The 16,308-nt window shown below is 38.9% G+C and overlaps 2 protein-coding genes across 3 annotated transcripts; both read right to left on the bottom strand.

Moving 5' to 3' along the window:
• Positions 1–967: 967 nt before the first annotated feature.
• LOC135642396 (uncharacterized) lies at positions 968–2,699 on the bottom strand. Its single transcript, XM_065158523.1, has one exon. It carries the CDS (start codon positions 2,393–2,395, stop codon positions 1,460–1,462), a length of 936 nt encoding a protein of 311 aa, XP_065014595.1. The 5' UTR covers positions 2,396–2,699; the 3' UTR covers positions 968–1,459.
• Positions 2,700–8,301: 5,602 nt separating this feature from the next.
• Positions 8,302–11,236, bottom strand: LOC135642416 (transcription factor bHLH77-like). 2 transcript variants are annotated; one of them, XM_065158551.1, is made up of 8 exons: positions 10,057–11,236; positions 9,756–9,995; positions 9,606–9,671; positions 9,416–9,484; positions 9,262–9,336; positions 8,949–9,170; positions 8,754–8,850; positions 8,302–8,668 (listed from the first exon to the last, which is right to left on the bottom strand). In XM_065158551.1, the coding sequence occupies exons 1-8, from the start codon at positions 10,684–10,686 to the stop codon at positions 8,631–8,633; spliced, it is 1,437 nt and encodes a 478-aa protein (XP_065014623.1). In that variant the 5' UTR covers positions 10,687–11,236; the 3' UTR covers positions 8,302–8,630. The 2 variants fall into 2 exon arrangements, with proteins under 2 accessions (XP_065014623.1, XP_065014624.1); XM_065158552.1 differs by having other exon boundaries at positions 8,488–8,668; positions 8,949–9,161; positions 10,057–10,824.
• Between the last annotated feature and the right edge of the window lie 5,072 nt (positions 11,237–16,308).

Genomic DNA, 16,308 nt, shown 5'->3' with positions numbered 1-16,308 from the left:
ATCAGAGTTCGATTTCACGAGACTGATCGTGATCGGCCAAAGAATGCGACTCCTCGATGTGTGCATGCATACATCTAAACGAAACATCTTCTACTATTAATTAGTAGTCCAAAAGTATATGAAAATACGTTGACCCTTCGATGCACCACAGACCAAAACTAAATTAAGCAGCTCGGCTTACGCGATCGATTGATCTCTAATATCCTCTCCAGGCTTAGAGGGTAAGAAAAGGGACGAGTTTACAGGGTTGTAGATCGCAGGAAATCAGTGATCAGCTTTCATGTACACTTGTTATACGAATTCTGTGAATGAAGTGAAGAAAATTATTCTGCTGCTAACCCCAGAATGATGATGTCGTTAAAGAAGACAAGCAAAACAGGGGAAGGAATAGTTTTGAATGCTTGTCGTACACAGGCCAGTGGAGATACATCCAAATAGATCATGTGCTCCAGCGCAATAAGAGCAGGAGATGAGTCCGGAGTTCCATCTGCTTTCACTTTGATTCCTCTACCTTCACTTTGTTTTTGCCCATTTGCAGCACACTGGCATATGAGGCCGTCCTTTAATGATTGATGATGCCACAATCTCTCTCTCTCTCTCTCTCTCTCGCTGTTTCTCTCGTGATGGCATCTGTTTGTGGAGCACAGCAATAGTTGGCTTAACAGCCTATCATGAGCCTTCCACCACATACTTGCTGCGTTCGACATCAGTCCTATCGTACTGAGATGGCGGAGCTGGGGAGCGTTGCGGTGATCCGGTGGCGCGGGGGGAGGCTGCGGAGGCGGCGCGGGGGGACGGTGCGGCTGGGAGGCGAGCGACGACGGAGGCTGGTGCTCGGGCGGAAGCTGGTGCTCCGGTGGCGGCTGGTGGCGGAGCTGCTTGGTCCGATCAAGAAGGCGCTGGTGGAGGCGGCGTCGGGCGGGCTGCTGGTACAGTCGCAGCACCTGCCGTTGCCTTTCATCTGCATCTCCCCATGTCTGACATCCTTGTAATCTCTTTGCTAAGTACCACCATTAGTAACATATTTTTTGAAGATGAATGAAGAAATCTGTGTCATGTATTTGGATCAGCATCAGACTCTGCCAAGATTCTATTCGAATTGAGTGGATTCAACACCACTTTAATCTGGGTTTCAAGTTTAGCTTCAAGCTGAGAAAGAAGAGCAGGATTAAACCTATCTCATAATTAATTAGCTCTAAGCCAACATTAAATCTGTAAACCATGCAAGAGAGAGTCCTAAATATTGACACCACTTAACATCATTATTTATTTTTATTATATGTAATTATTTCTTCTTGTTTTCTTCAAGAAATCAACATATGAAGCCAAATAAATATCCGAAGCTCATCCAAATGAAACTGTCCCAAAACAATTTGCCATCCATTAGGTAATTAAATTATCAGCTTAATATTAGTCTAAAATAGGAGGAAAAATAGCATTAACAACTATAATGGTGTAATCAATTGGCTATGTACGCCACGTGGCTTCTAACGTGTTCGGGTGGCGGGACCCTTCGCCACGCGGCCGTCGTAAAGCCCACGGAGCGGCAGCTGATCTCTGCGCCGCTGCTGCTCACGGAACCGCCCGGAGATGCCGGCACCGCGTTCGTGGTCCTCCGGTAGGGCCCCAGCCACTTGGCGATCATGTACTGGCTCTTGCGCCACGGCGGGATGTGGAGATCCTGCGCCCGGAGCGACCTCTGAACGGCGTCCGCCACCACCCGTACCACTTGCCGCATCGTCTCCTCCCCTGCCACTGCCGCCCGCGGGAGCGCCGCAAGCACAGTTTTGTACGCCTCCGTCGCTCTCGCCACCTCGAACTCTGCCGCGAACTCGAGGTCCACGATGTACCTCATTCCGGCCCCCTCCGCCGCCGCCGACACCACGTCGATGTATTCGTAGCTGCCGGCGTTGAGCCCGCCGGACGAGTCCGACCTCGCCTTGCAGATCCCGGCATTGTAACCCAACGCCCTCAGCCGCGCCATCACCGCTCGACGTAATCCAGCGGCGCCGCAGCAGGTCCTCAGCCCCGAAAGCCCCTCAACCACCGAGTAGACGTCTGCCGCGAGCCGGACTCGAAACCGATCCCCCTCCGCGGCAGGGTCCATCAGCTCCCGCACCACCGCAGCGGCGGTGCAGTCAGGATCGTCGGCGTGGTCATCGTCAGAGCTGTGATGGGGGTGCGCCACGGCGCCGACATCAGCGGAGAGGGAGTCGCCGTGTGCGTGCTCAAGGAACGCGTGGACGAGACCGGACAGGCTAGGGGAGTCGTGCTCGCTGCCGCTGCTGTCGTAGCCGGACACGCGGTGGCTGTCATCGGCTTCCCGAAGACGGACCTTTGCCTTGTCGTCGTCAAGCAAGGTTGTCACCCGCGTCGCTCGAAGGAAGACTGCCATCTAACGTAAGGTCTCAACTCTTGTGCACTTCAAAGGAGAGAGAGAGAGAGAGAGAGAGAGGTGTCTGTTCTACGAAGAGGAGGAGGTTGGAAGAGGATGAGCTGGTCTTATAAAAGAAGAGAAGAACAGAGACACGCAGTGGTATGCATCCGAGATTCTTCAATGAGCTATCTTGCAGCTCTCAGGGTGAGAGGGAGGTGGAAGCAGCGCACCCAGGAAACGAAGGAGACACAGAAGAAAACCGTGGGTGGGTCAGTTCGATCGCGGAAGAAGCGGCCTTTTGGATCGAGTCGCCAGAAGGAGCGCTTCCCAACGCAGCCAGGCAAGCAAGACGACGCGCACACACCCCCCTTGAGGATAACGTCTCCCCCATTGTTGACAGCGGACTATTGTGGCGACTCGATCGAGATGCATGTTATGGCACATACAAGATGACAAGTGCACGTAACTTGAAATGACGTATCTTATTCACGTATGTATGAGTATGTTGACCATTCTTCTTCTTGTTCGTGCAAACATACAGATCGTAGGAAGCTTGTTGTCGCCGAAAGTGAATTGGAAGCATCAACACTGCTGCTTACTGCTTTGGTGCCAGCAAGAAACAGTGGGAGGGTCGAAGCAGCCGAAAGAGATGATCCCTGGCCATCAATCATGTCATGTCATGCGATCGATGAAATTGATGGTTGTGATCATTTTGGAGTTGCACCCTTCCATATCTTATGAATGCAGTGGAATCTCTCTCTCTCTCTCTCTCTCTCTCTCTCTCTCTCTCTCTCTCTCTCAACAAGTAAAAAGAAAGACTTTGACAGCATCTTCTCATGTCTATTCCTTATGCCTTAATCCAAGCACAGCAGTGTAATTTTCTCTTCTGTAAGTCAATGGTGTTGCAATCTTTTTTCTTCTTTTTTTTAGTTGTAAAGTATTTTTCTTAAAAAAATAATTAGACAATCTATGAGTTATCAGATTCATTTCTTAGTTTCATATGAAATTTTCTTTGGGTCTTTTCCAATGTAATTTCAATTAGCATGTTTCATTTAGCGAGCATAATGGTAAATCATATATGGAGAGGGTGAACCTCATCAGCTATATATAGGTACATGAGTCTCCACAAGACTCTGATTCGAGTATTTATCCATCGATTCAAATCCAATCTAAGTGGGCCGGGTAGATCATATACCTAAATCCTTCTTGTTGCTATTTCTATCTCACATTATAATCACATTTTGGAATGTATGTTTATGAAATCAAATCCATTTAGGTACTTCAAGCCAATCAAAGTCCAACTTCTATACATATTTTTCGATTGAACCCGTCAAATTTAATTATAAGTTATAAAATCCAATTTAAGTGGGTTGAATAGAATGAATATTTCATTGTCATCTCTAATGTGTATATATATATATATATATATATATATATATATATATATATATATATATATATATATATATATATATATATATATATATATATATATATATATATATATATATATATATATATATATATATGATCTTAAATAAACATGAATGAATTAAAAAAAAAAAGCTTTAACCTTGAGAATTTTCACAAAGCGTTTCAACATTGAAAAATTTTTGTAGAATACTCTTAGATGTATGAAAAGATGATTTTACTTTTGCCTCCATAAGATTCACTGTTATCTATTCCGCCTTACATGATTATCCTGTGTATCCTCTGTCATTGCCCCTACGATCTTGTTGGACCATAGCAACCACTTTCTCTCCCCTTCGTCATCTCCATTGCATGAGGAAGGAGACAACATGAGGATCGTCGTCGCCTCCACGGACTCTACTAGCTTGCCACTATGCATCTCACTCATAGCCCTCGTGCGAGGAAGGAGGTGACGATGGCTCTCGTGCCCCTTCTTCCTCATTTAAAGGCTATGAGCGATAAATTTGATGGGGCAAAATGGAGGGGAGGTAGCCACCGAGGTCTAGCGAGAGCAAGACCTTCGTTGTTGGTTGCCTCTCTGTTCAATGAACATCGAGGGACTATTTGAGATAAAGGGGGTAAATGAGCGACTAAACAATTAAGGGTTGAGTGGTAGTCGATAGGGATATAATAGTTATTTAAAAAAAATACTTTATAAAATTTCTCATGAGGTGCTATTTGAAAAATTATTGAAGCTAAAAGTTTTTTTCTAAAAATTTGTCCAATAAATATTACATACTCAAATCTCAATTTTGAATTGATAGATGCTAGTGGTCACATTAGCAAATTTACTTGCTTAATTTGAGGATTATATTTGTCTTATGCTCAATGGTTAAACACCTATTAGCCATAAATGGGATAAAAAATCTCAAAAATTATAAGTTCAAACACTATTATATAAATACAAATAATAAGGGTTAAAAGGATTAAAAGAAACATTATTAAATGAAAGAAATACTATTTAAGAAACATTCCATTGCATATAAATAGGGCCATCCACCAACATAATTGTAACAAGTAGGCCACTTGATATTTGAATTCTTTTAACTCTAGGGAATGTTTGGGTGCTCACATTTGATATTATAATAATCAATTATTGGCAACTACTTCATAATTCCACATGGTGTGCCCAACATGACCTATCTTAACTTAAGTGGATAGGGGACTCAATGATAGTGATATAACTTCAAATCAGACGACGAGCATCAATACTAATAAAGAGTAATAATTTGTTTGGATCGAGACTTCAATTACGATAGATCTTTGGTGAATCCGATTCTATCTTAATAATAATATTTATTTTAAGTAAAAAAAATTGAATTGAACTAAGTCAGATTACGTCCTATGAGTTTGAAGCCTATTATCATTCTAGAGGAATCATAAAACTAAAAAATAAATATAAATTAATATATTAATCCTCTCCAAACTCCTAAGTTGATAATGGATAAGAATTGGCTCACAATTTTAAATTGAGACTACGATTAAGGCAAGTCATTAGTGAATCCGATGGTAATAGTTTTTATTTCAACTTGGAGAGGTATATCGAATTCGAGTTCAAAGCATATTATCATTTTAGAGGAACCTTAAAACTAAAAAAAATATTAAGGAGACTAAGAAAAGTAACATAGAATAAATATTTTTCAGAAAAAGCTCTTGTCAACACTAGCAATGTTTATTTATATTGTTATAAAATAATTGCAACATAAATCATTAAATGCAATTGAAACAAAAAAGAATATACAAGAGGTAGTCGAACATTGTTGCCTACTGATTGATATATCGAGATTTCGTGTACCCAATACTCTTGGAATGCAAGTCTTCGAAGCATACACAGTTCTCAGTGCTGTGTTTGATCCTTTCTTCTTCACTTGGGAGATGACCCATTCCACAGTGTTCAAATAGGAGACACATCACTCTCACTTGTTAGGAGAACTGCTGTGGTTGCAAGTGATTTTATCTGCTTACTTTGGGGGAGGGGAGGGGGGAAACACAGATGTCATCCTCCATTAGGGAAAAAGAAGCCTGTAAAAGATGAATGTTGAAGATTCTGATGCTGTTTCATGTGGATGCTTGTGACATGCACACAATAGTTCCAATAGAAGGAACAGTGTTTGTGCACTTTGTTTGCTTTATGCATCCATCAGTGTGCATGTTTTTGAAGTTTGGAAGGTTGCAGTAATGAGAGTGTGGCATTCAGAAGAGATGAGCAGATATGAGAGTATCTAAATGTCTATATGTGGAGCAAAAGAGAAGTTTGGTCCACAGCTTTCCAAGCTTCCAAACCATTTGTTGTTCATCGATAAGGCCCTTTGTACATTCTACAAAGAGGAAAAAAAGAGCATCAATGAATGAAGCAACTCAACAAACAAAAAGGCAATCTAGATTGGATGTATAGCATCCAAGGAGAGCAAAACCAACTTTAAAACAGTTCCAGTTGCCATGGACAGTATCAGAATAATTTTCTCCTTTTGGTTCTATCAATACATATTTTGGCTTTTTCATAACTATCATGCTGATGGTTTATGTATTATTTATCTATTAGACAGTGTTAAAATGAATAATACTGATCTAAGCATTGTATAGTTAATAAACAATATGTACAAAGAGTTTTGTTAATGATGAGGTGGATGTAAAGAATTATTAGGAAAGATAAAAAAAATATGTGCTAACAGGTGTAGTTTCGATACGGATATAAATATGTGCTAAAAATACTTACAAATAGCATAGTTTAGATTTAGATTTTTTATTTAATAAAATTATTTTTATCGATCAATAATGATGAAAGAGTCGTAGTCGACCCTAAATTAGCTAAGATCTTATGATTCTATTATTGTTATCGTTGTCGTCATAACTATTTTTAAACATATTAAAATCTTTTTTTCATGCACTATGCAGACTAAAACTTCAACATAGCTAAGCATTTTTCTATTTGTTTTACTGAGTGAGAAGGCAAGTTAATTGGGTTTGAATGACAAAGTAGGATTCAGCAGCAGGTTGTGAGAGTGGCTTATCCACACACCAGAGGAGTTGAGGTTTGAAAGGACAAGCCTCCCCTCCCCACCAAAGAAAAAACAAATGAAGCAAAAGGCACATTGAGTTGATTGCATTGGGTCCACACTAACATGCTCTTTCTTGGTGCTTTGGATAAGGAGCAAAGCTTCAAGTGGATCAGAGCCAATGTTCCATATCTCCTGCTGATGTGGAAATCCTGATGCAGACATCCCACCCCACACTCAACTGTAAGCATTGAATTGAGACACCAACTTAAGGCCCTGTCTGGAATCATCAATGCACCTGTGAACCAGATCTGAAACATTGTAGTCTGTGGATTTAGTTGTAATCCTCACAGTGATGCCTTGTCTTCACTTTTGCATGAGGCACTGAGAGCAACCCATCAACTGATGAGCACTGGGATTGTTCTTCCACTCTCCTCACAGTGCTCCTTGGTGGATGCAAGAAGGAACACAGAGCATGGAGAAAACAGTTGGGGCCAGACCTCTGATGCCCATAGATTAGAGAGATACCATAGATGAAAGAAGGTTTGGATGGTGACATGAGCCCACTTGACCTCATTTAGATAGCAAATTGTTTGCAGCTGTAAAGCACTTTGACAAATGTGTGTTCCCCACACAGCTGATGGGGAGCCCACTGGTATCTCATCACATGTGTTCTTCATCATCAGGATGACCAAGTGATGGTTGATGAGATGGATGGAGAATGTGGAGGCCAACTGTCTTGAGGGTCACAAGCAATGTGTTAATTAATACATGCAAATCCTTCATTTGGACCACATAATTCTTGAAATTTGTCTGGATCAAGTCCTGTGGCTCCAATATAACTGCACCTTTCTTTGCAGATTGTGCAGTTCAGAACTTGTCTTCTTCATTGAAGAAAAAGGAGAAAATAAGCAGACTATTCTTCCTAAATTTATTAAGCAGCATCACAGAATAGTGTCAGATACCTCTCATGCTTTTTTTGCTCTTCTAGACATGCTCTTACCAGAGCACATAGATTTAGGCTTGTTAATGCAACTTGGCACAACAAAGATTTCTTGAGCTAGCAGACATCCATATCTGGGTTCAGTGCCTCTGTCTTCTTTTCTTTCTTTGTATGATTTCAGGTATGGCAGACATGATGGCAGAACAAGTTGATGCATGCTAAGTTTTGTTATTTTCTTTCCAGGAATGTCTGCTTTCAGAGAACTGCAGAACAACTGAAGAAATTAGTGCTGGAGAAAGTACAAGATAGATAGGGCTGGATGTAGCTGGGTGGCCTACAGAATAAGAATAATTGCAACTTGCAAGCAAGATTGGAGCTTCAGCAGTTGACTTATTCCTTGAGAAGTACTGACACCCAAACCTGAAATAATCTGCAGAACTTAAGCAAGAAGAAATTGTGATATTGCAGCTGCTTAAGATATCATTCTCAGACTTTTTTTGTGGATTTCCAGAAAATGTTACCAAGAATCATCCAATTGAATAAATGGTAGAATCAAAATACAATTGTTGAATCTTGATTTCCAACCTCCCTTCCTAATTATCATACATCACAAATGTGGTGCTCTATTTGGACCACATTATGGGACTCTAACTAGATCATACAACTGATATAACTGACAAGAAGTCCCCAAAGAATTATGTTCCCTCAATAAATTAGAGAGTAGAACAAAAATGTGCTTGGATCTGAAGACCGTTGTTAGTTGAAAGCTTTGCGGGCTGCGATTATCCAGCGCCGCGATATATACATACAGATTCATCTTGTTCCCTCCACACCAACCAATTGTTCAAAGCTCAATTTTCATTTGAGCAGCTGGGGAGGTGCCTGCATCCGACCGATGAAAAATCAGTAACATCTAATGGATTTATGAAGTTAGCAAGCGGCACGGTTTCCTTGTAAATGTTCATACCACCATGGAAGTTGTGAGAGGAAGCAACAATCTCCTGATCTTGTCCTATGCCCATCTGAACAATATTTTGGAGGTCATCCTCCCAGAAAAACCCTAGCTGAATGTTCAGTATTCGTTTTTATCAGTCTCAACAAAAAAACAAAAAAAAAATCTCCATAGTAGCTTTATAATCGCAGATTTGACAATGATTTATACCTGAGATGAAGAATCTCCAAATCCACCAAGGCAGGCCTGATGTGCATTGAGATCTTGGTGGCCTGTGGAATCTAACAAGTTCATAGAGCAGTGGAAATCGATCCCGTTGGTCGCAATGCTATGAAGAATGTCCTTCTGTTGTGGTACATCAGCATAAGATGACACCATACTCATTTCAGGTGAATAAGCTGAATTCGGCACAGGTCCACCAATCTGAATCATCTGAAATTTATGACCAGAGTAATTAGTTGATGCAAGCATTATAGGCTGAATTTTGATTGGTTTTAACTGGTCAGGAAATTTCCAAACTCACATCCTTGGCACGGAGATTCGCCAAATTGTCAAAGTCCAGCTGTGGGTTTACGGTGGCCAGCTTCATGGAAAGAAACTACAACAAGAACAGAAAGATGAGATGAGAAAACCATACTTGCATATAGAAATTGTCATGTGTTGTATGATCATTTTACCTCGACTTGTCGCTGCAACGACTGCACATAGTTTATGATCTCATCAAGCATGACTGCTTTGCCAGTTACCTAAACAGAAGATTGCAGTTTGAGACTAGATTTCCAAGCAAGCTAAAGTAGATCTTGTCTCTGGTGTTCTATTCATAAGCTGAAACAGGGTGACGAGAGCATCTTTGAGATCAAGTGTTACCTTACTGCAGCCTGGAACGAGATCTTGCAGCAACTTCATTCGTTGGCTAATCTTCTCTCTTCTCACCTGGTGAACAGTTGAAGAATGATCAGAATCATCAACAGAGACGAAAGCCAACATTTGGATCTCGAGATAGCATTCATCACATACTCTTTCTGCGAGACTGTGGCTATCAGTTGCTTGGCCTCTTCTCGCCCTGACATGGATGTAGTCCTTAGGAGGCTCGGAGGGCTTGTCATTGCCTGCTTTCCTCTGCTTCTGCTCAGCATTTCCATTACTTCTGGCGCCATCGTTTTGCTCCAACTTTGGCTTAACATTGTCAATGCCGATCTCATGAATTTTCCCCGAGGATCGACATCGCTTTGTGTCGGAATCCTCTTCATCTGCCACCTGAAAGCTGCAAAGTTTGAGTCTTTCTTGGTAATACACATCAAGAAGATGAGTTTGGTACCTTGGGAGGATCAGTGGAAGGTTTCGGTGAAGCAGCATCCTTTTCTTTGCTCTTCGAAGGAGCTTTTCGCTTCTTGCCGTTGCTCGCAGATATCGGATCGGACAGCGACATTTCCTCTCTGGAGATTGCCGGACCAGCGCTATTCATCTTCAATTGCAGTCCATTCGATACTGGAATTTGCCTGTTGCTCTCCAAGTGCCCAATTTGGAGCCCGCTCGCCGTGAGAGACTGGATGATTGCCGCAGTCGAAGGCTTGCCGCTCCCAGGGAGCTCGAAATGGCCTGAGAACCAACCGTAACTCTCGCCGTCGAAGCTGGAAAACCTTGCTGCCCTCTCTGCGAAGCCTGGGTCAGCCGGAAACTGATCCAAATGTGCCAGGGCCAGATTTCCTGCAATCACTAACCCTCCCAAGGCTTGGGAATTCCCAGAGGAATCCATGAAATGGGACTGCGGCGGGACCTCCTCGCTCAAGTGGCCAATTCTCTGCAACCCTCTCTCGAGCTCAAATGAAGACTGCGGCGACATGAAGGAGCCAAGCGCCGATCCAAATTGGCTGATGTGATCGACGGAGCGATCCCAATTCTGGTTGAGAAAGCACTTCGGCGATCGATCCGACGACCCAGAGTTCATCTCCGCGAGGTCGGCAATGCAAAAAGATCTCTCCTTTATTGAAGTTGAGCACCCAAAAGTGAAAGAACAGTGAATTCACCGAGGTTTCCAATGCCCAAAGATAAACGAGGAGTTCCGGAAGTAGAATTGGATTATGGCAAGGTTGAAAAATCTCTGCTCGACAGAAAGCTACAATCTTTGGGGGGAGAATAAAGGGCGAAAAGAGGAGAGGTGGAAGGTGGAGGAGAAAGGGAGAAAGGGAAAGCAGAGGCAGAGAAGTGAAAGGAAGGAGGGAGTGATAAAGGTGAGAAAATTGCAGAAAGGAGAGCTTTTTAAAGAGGTGGGGAGTGCAACACACAAGGGGAGGGAGGGAGGGAAGAAGAAGTAAACAACTTGTTGACCTTCTCTGAGAGGTTACATACAATGGAAATAACTGAGAAGGAAAAGTTCATGGAGCTCAAATGGTTGAGAGGGAGAGAGAGAGAGAGAGAGAAGGGGGAGATCAGCAATCATTAAAGGAACGAAAAGGAAAGCTAGTGGAGTGTGTACACAAGTTTATTACACTTTTATTGGTCCAAAGATGCACAAATGCTATATTCTTTGTTTATATCACACTTGTTCTTCGAGGTTTGAGGTGGAGACGAATTTATTGGCTCGCTATAAAAGATTGTTGTCTTGGTTTCATTAACCTCTCTCAATCTAAATGAACAAAGCATATTAACATCATCAGGAATCACAATGGATCCTCAAACACTTGCCTAGTTTTTTACCTCTGTTCTAGTCTTTGTTCATCATGTTCATGAACTTGAGCTGCAGAGGACCGACCTTTAATTGGGTGCCACCCTTTTGCCTTCGGCTGGTGAAATGCATCAAAAGTAGAATGGAGACAAATTAGGTTTCTTGGAGTGTAGAGAGAGGAAGCTTTTCCAGTTTTCTGAAATGGAAGTGTTTGAACCTAATAAGCAGTTCATCTTCCTCTCATTAAATGACCTCTTGTCTGTCACATGCAAGAAGATGATTTGGAAGAGTGGGCTTCCACCAATGTCCCTCTTCCACCCCCCACTCCTCCCTCCCCCTTTCCATCCCTTTTCCTGGTTCCATGCTTCCATCATAGTTTACAGATCACCGCCATCTTCTATCATCGTGAGCTTGTAATCCGCCTGTAGTCAATTGTTTTAGGGAATAAAGGGTGGATGCCAACACACATGAGAGAGAGAGAGAGAGAGAGAGAGAGAGAGAGAGATGGTTAAAAAGGTCAAACAGTGAACTGGAAGCATTGAAGATTACTTAGAATAAATAATCTGTGTTCTTCCAGGTCAATCCTACCTGCATCTAGCTATCGTCCACTCCGCTAAATCCGGCTCTTGTCGGATTCCATTACCGGCTCAATCTTGGCACTCCTCCCATCTCGATCTCGCAGTAATCTACGCTGATATCCGATGCTCCAGTGGACACGACATTCCACGTGAGCAGCTAAAACTGCACACAGCAGCCGCCTGCTCTGGTGTTGTGTGTTATCTTCTTCCAGAAAAGAAAGTTGGGAGCAGCTTCCCTACCTTCCATGAATCATACTCATGAGTGACTACAAAACCAAGTACCCGACATGAGATTTGGCTGCTGCTCTCTCTTTTGGTGCTGACACTGTACACAAACTGCCTCCTGTCGATGGCCAAAATTGAGAAAGATCAAACTGCAGCATGCAGTTAAAACAAATACTGAGATAAACCCAAGAGAGAAAGAGAGAAAGAGAGAAAGAGAGAGAGAGAGAGAGTTTTTACTTGTAGGACTTCATAATTCACTGCAGTTAAGCTGATCAATTAGCACACTGAACACTGTTGCTTGGCACAAGTACTCTGAGATAGCAACAATGCAATGTTCTTCTGAAAAGAATCATAGGACTGGAAAGATCATTTCTCTTATTACTTTGTTGAACTATATCAGGAAAAAATCTCATTCAACAAATCAATTACAAATGCTTGATTTTAGTTTTCTTACTAGCTTTAGAGATTATTATATTTGCTAATCTCCTTGATGTACCCCTAAGAAGTGGAGAGGAAGAACAAAAGAAGAAGAAGAAGAAGAAACTAAAAGGCTAAATAGAAGTTTTTGCAGCTTGATTCATCAATTTATGACTAGCTGATTAGAAAAATGGGAGAAATTGTTATCATCTGAACAAGGAAAGAGCAATTTCATATAGATTGGGAAGGACAAGTTAATCTAATGAATGATTCCTCTTAGTGAGGAACAAGTAATGCATACTAGATTTATAGCCTGGAACAGGTCAAGATCTAACAACCACACACTCCCCCTCCCTTTGGCTCCATCCTTGAAGGCATCTCCCACCTATTACTCCTGCCTTTAGGAAGTGCCAAACCACTCCACCACCAACTTCTCACCTCTCTCAGGGAGTGGCATTGAATTCCCTTCTTTCTCTGTCATTTATCAGGATATGATTCTTGCATGGCAATGTAGGTTAGATGCTTGCATGCATGTCTTGCTAATCAAATACTACAGTAACAATGCCTAGACTTTGGTAATGTGTATGGTCTCAATTATTGAAATATAGTGATGCAATTTATTGGTAGATAAAGAGAAAAATGTGGTGTCATATTCAAGTTTCATATATTTTAAACTATGACTAACATGTCAATAGAAGCATAGATAATATATATATGTCATCCGTATGATTTGTAATATCTATGTTTCATAAATATAAAAAATGATATGCTCATATTTTTTTTTTTAAGATTGAAGAACATGTTTTCTAAAAATATTATTTTTAATATTCTACGAAATATTGGTTAAGCATGTATAAACATGAATGTTCACATTAAACATGAGGTTATATTATGATAATAAGCATGTATATAATGACTAAAAATGATAGTTGAATTTTAATCGACCTTAAGTGAATCCGAATGAGTTTGAATGTAATTAAAGTAAAGAAACTTAAATTTTAAACCTCGTATATATAGAGGATAATAATAATAAATTTAATAATACACGGATGGAGTGATAAATTTTCACTGCATAGGAGGTGATATATGAATTTAATGAAAATGAGATTGAGATTGTGCATAAGTGATGTTCACAAAGGTTTTTTATTTTTGGTAATTAAAGACCAATATGATTAATAATGCATCTGATGTGTTTTAATAGACCTGATCCATGGGCCTTCAAGGTCATTGGAGTCATCATGATCAGTAGTAAGTTACAAACTAATATGGAGCTAAATCAAGCAACCCAATAATTAGATCTAACATATGAATTTTTTTATATTAAATTGCTCTATATTGTAGTCATTAATTTATTTATATTGGTTTTTAAGCAAACCACAAAAAAATTCATATCAAACTTATGAAATGAAATTAAGGAAAGAAATAGAAGGAGGAGAAAGAGGGAAAGAAAAAGGCAATATATTATATCTCACCAAAGTCAATGCTTTTGACCCCTCAAAATATGATTTTTGCATGTATTTATCCAAAAGCTTTTATGAATATATATATATATATATATATATATATATATATATATATATATATATATATATATCCTTTTAGTGAATCTCTCTAATTAACATAACCCTTAAAAAGTAGCATTGTTATGATGATGATAATATCAGCTATGAATCTTCGTAACAATTTTTTTGGAAAAAGAACTTAAGATTTTAGATGTAAAAAAATCCTTTACATCAAACTAGATGTAAATTCTACATCTTTAATCAAAATATTTTTGTCGCCACTTATCTCGACAATATATTTATTCATCAGATTCATCAATTGATTTTATTATCAAAATTTAAAATTTAATAAAAATTAATTTATAATCACCCTTCAACCTAATTAGATATAAATTGTCATTACATCGTGTTGAGTCATAATTATTGGGACATGTTGGGTTGTGGACAATAGGCCATATTGGATTGTGCTAAGTCACGACTTATGTAGGGCCACAGGCCACATCGAGTTAGGGGCTACATCAGGTCTTTAATCATCAAGCTATGCTTAGACAAGTTATATTTTTCTCCATTTAATCGATAGTCTTACTTATATTAGATTTGTCTCTCCCATATTCATTTTTTTTAAATAAAAAATTTAAGTTAATTAATTTAAAATTTTAAAAATATAATTATAAATAATGATTACAAGATCTAAATTAAAAAATATGTTAACAATAAATATATTTGACATTTCATTCAATCCTTTCATATCAAAAGAGCATATAACAATACATAGGTATGTCTAGTGAAAAACATATCAAAAGAAGTGAAGTGAGATTATAACATAGCATAATACTATTCATTTTTAAGTGTTCACTAGTCTCTAATATTTATAAATTCTATCCACCTACATTTGGACGAAGTCATTGGTGCGACAGAAGCATCACAGGCTTTACATATAACTCTATTTTCATTTCTAACAAAAGTTTACATTATCGAATAAGCATTGAAGTGCAATAAGAACATTCTCATAAAAAAAAAGGGATATGTTAAAAATACATGTGAGACAACGAAACAATACCAAGCTAACATAAACATATCAATTATAATAAGAATCAATGCCTAAGAGATAAGAAAGGTTTTAAAGCAATAACATGAGACTCATTTAAAGGAGGATTTTAGTTGATAACAAATTCCAATCATATCAAATGGACATAGATGGTATGTTGAGATCATAATATAACATAATTTTGCTAATTTCTAGATTGATATAACATAAGTTTAGAGCTTCTCGTGATTCCATAAGAAATATACAAGAGTCTACTTAAAAATAAATAAATAAATAATTTTACTAAATCAAAATTTTACATTGAATGTTATAGTCAAAATAATACATATACGTCAGAATTTATTCCTAAAGAACAAGCTTACAACTCAAATAAGGTTAATCTTATCAGAACCATGTAAAGCTTTACAAATTATTCATAAATAAGAAGGAATCAAATATAAGAATTATTATAGGATGGATAGAACGTTTGCTATGCTTTGTACCTCATATAGTTACTAAATAAAATTTTCAGGTTAACTTGTCTCACACACTTATGTTAGTAGTTTAATAATATATTATTATATAAAATATCTTACTTGTAATATTATGAAAAAAGTATAAGTTGGCGTGTGTAAATGTAGTAAAAAACCTCTCCTATTTTGAAAGTTTAAAATGTTAAATAGGAAAACTTTATATTTATGTGAATTTATAGTAAATGATTGATTTTTATTATTATGATATTTTCATGTGAGTCCATAAGTGGTCGTTAATAATTTTAATTTAACATTAGATTTTATGATGCTAACAAGTGATATGTTACATGATTATAAATTAAACAAGTTTTATAACATGCGTAAATCAAAATTAAATGCATCTAGTGTCCTTAGATTCTATATTATGGATTCTAAATTTAGATATATGGGTAGTTAAAAAATATTTTTTATTTAAGATAGACTCATACCTCTTTCATGTCATCTCCAAGCAAAAAATATTTTTTTAAAAAAATAAAAAATAATAATTTTTAATATACATATATATTTTTATGTTAAAATTGGTAAGACAACTTAAAATTTGATGTATTTGGAAAGAGTAATTTCCTTTAATAATCCGTCAGTGGATCTAAACCAAAATCCGGTCCAGATTCGATAAAGACTGA

The sequence above is a fragment of the Musa acuminata genome, chromosome BXJ3-7 (assembly GCF_036884655.1).
Source record: "Musa acuminata AAA Group cultivar baxijiao chromosome BXJ3-7, Cavendish_Baxijiao_AAA, whole genome shotgun sequence".
Lineage (NCBI taxonomy): Eukaryota > Viridiplantae > Streptophyta > Magnoliopsida > Zingiberales > Musaceae > Musa > Musa acuminata.
The sequence above is the reverse complement of the archived record's forward strand: the minus strand, read 5'-3'. Positions and strand labels throughout refer to the sequence as shown.

Coding starts and splice junctions, on each gene's coding strand:
- LOC135642416 (XM_065158551.1), bottom strand. CDS start 10,686: ATGAACTCTGGGTCGTCGGATCGATCGCCGAAGTGCTTTCTCAACCAG. Junction 9,672..9,755: donor GCCACAGTCTCGCAGAAAGA/GTATGTGATGAA, acceptor ACTGTTCACCAG/GTGAGAAGAGAGAAGATTAG. Junction 9,485..9,605: donor TCGTTCCAGGCTGCAGTAAG/GTAACACTTGAT, acceptor TCTTCTGTTTAG/GTAACTGGCAAAGCAGTCAT.
- LOC135642396 (XM_065158523.1), bottom strand. CDS start 2,395: ATGGCAGTCTTCCTTCGAGCGACGCGGGTGACAACCTTGCTTGACGAC.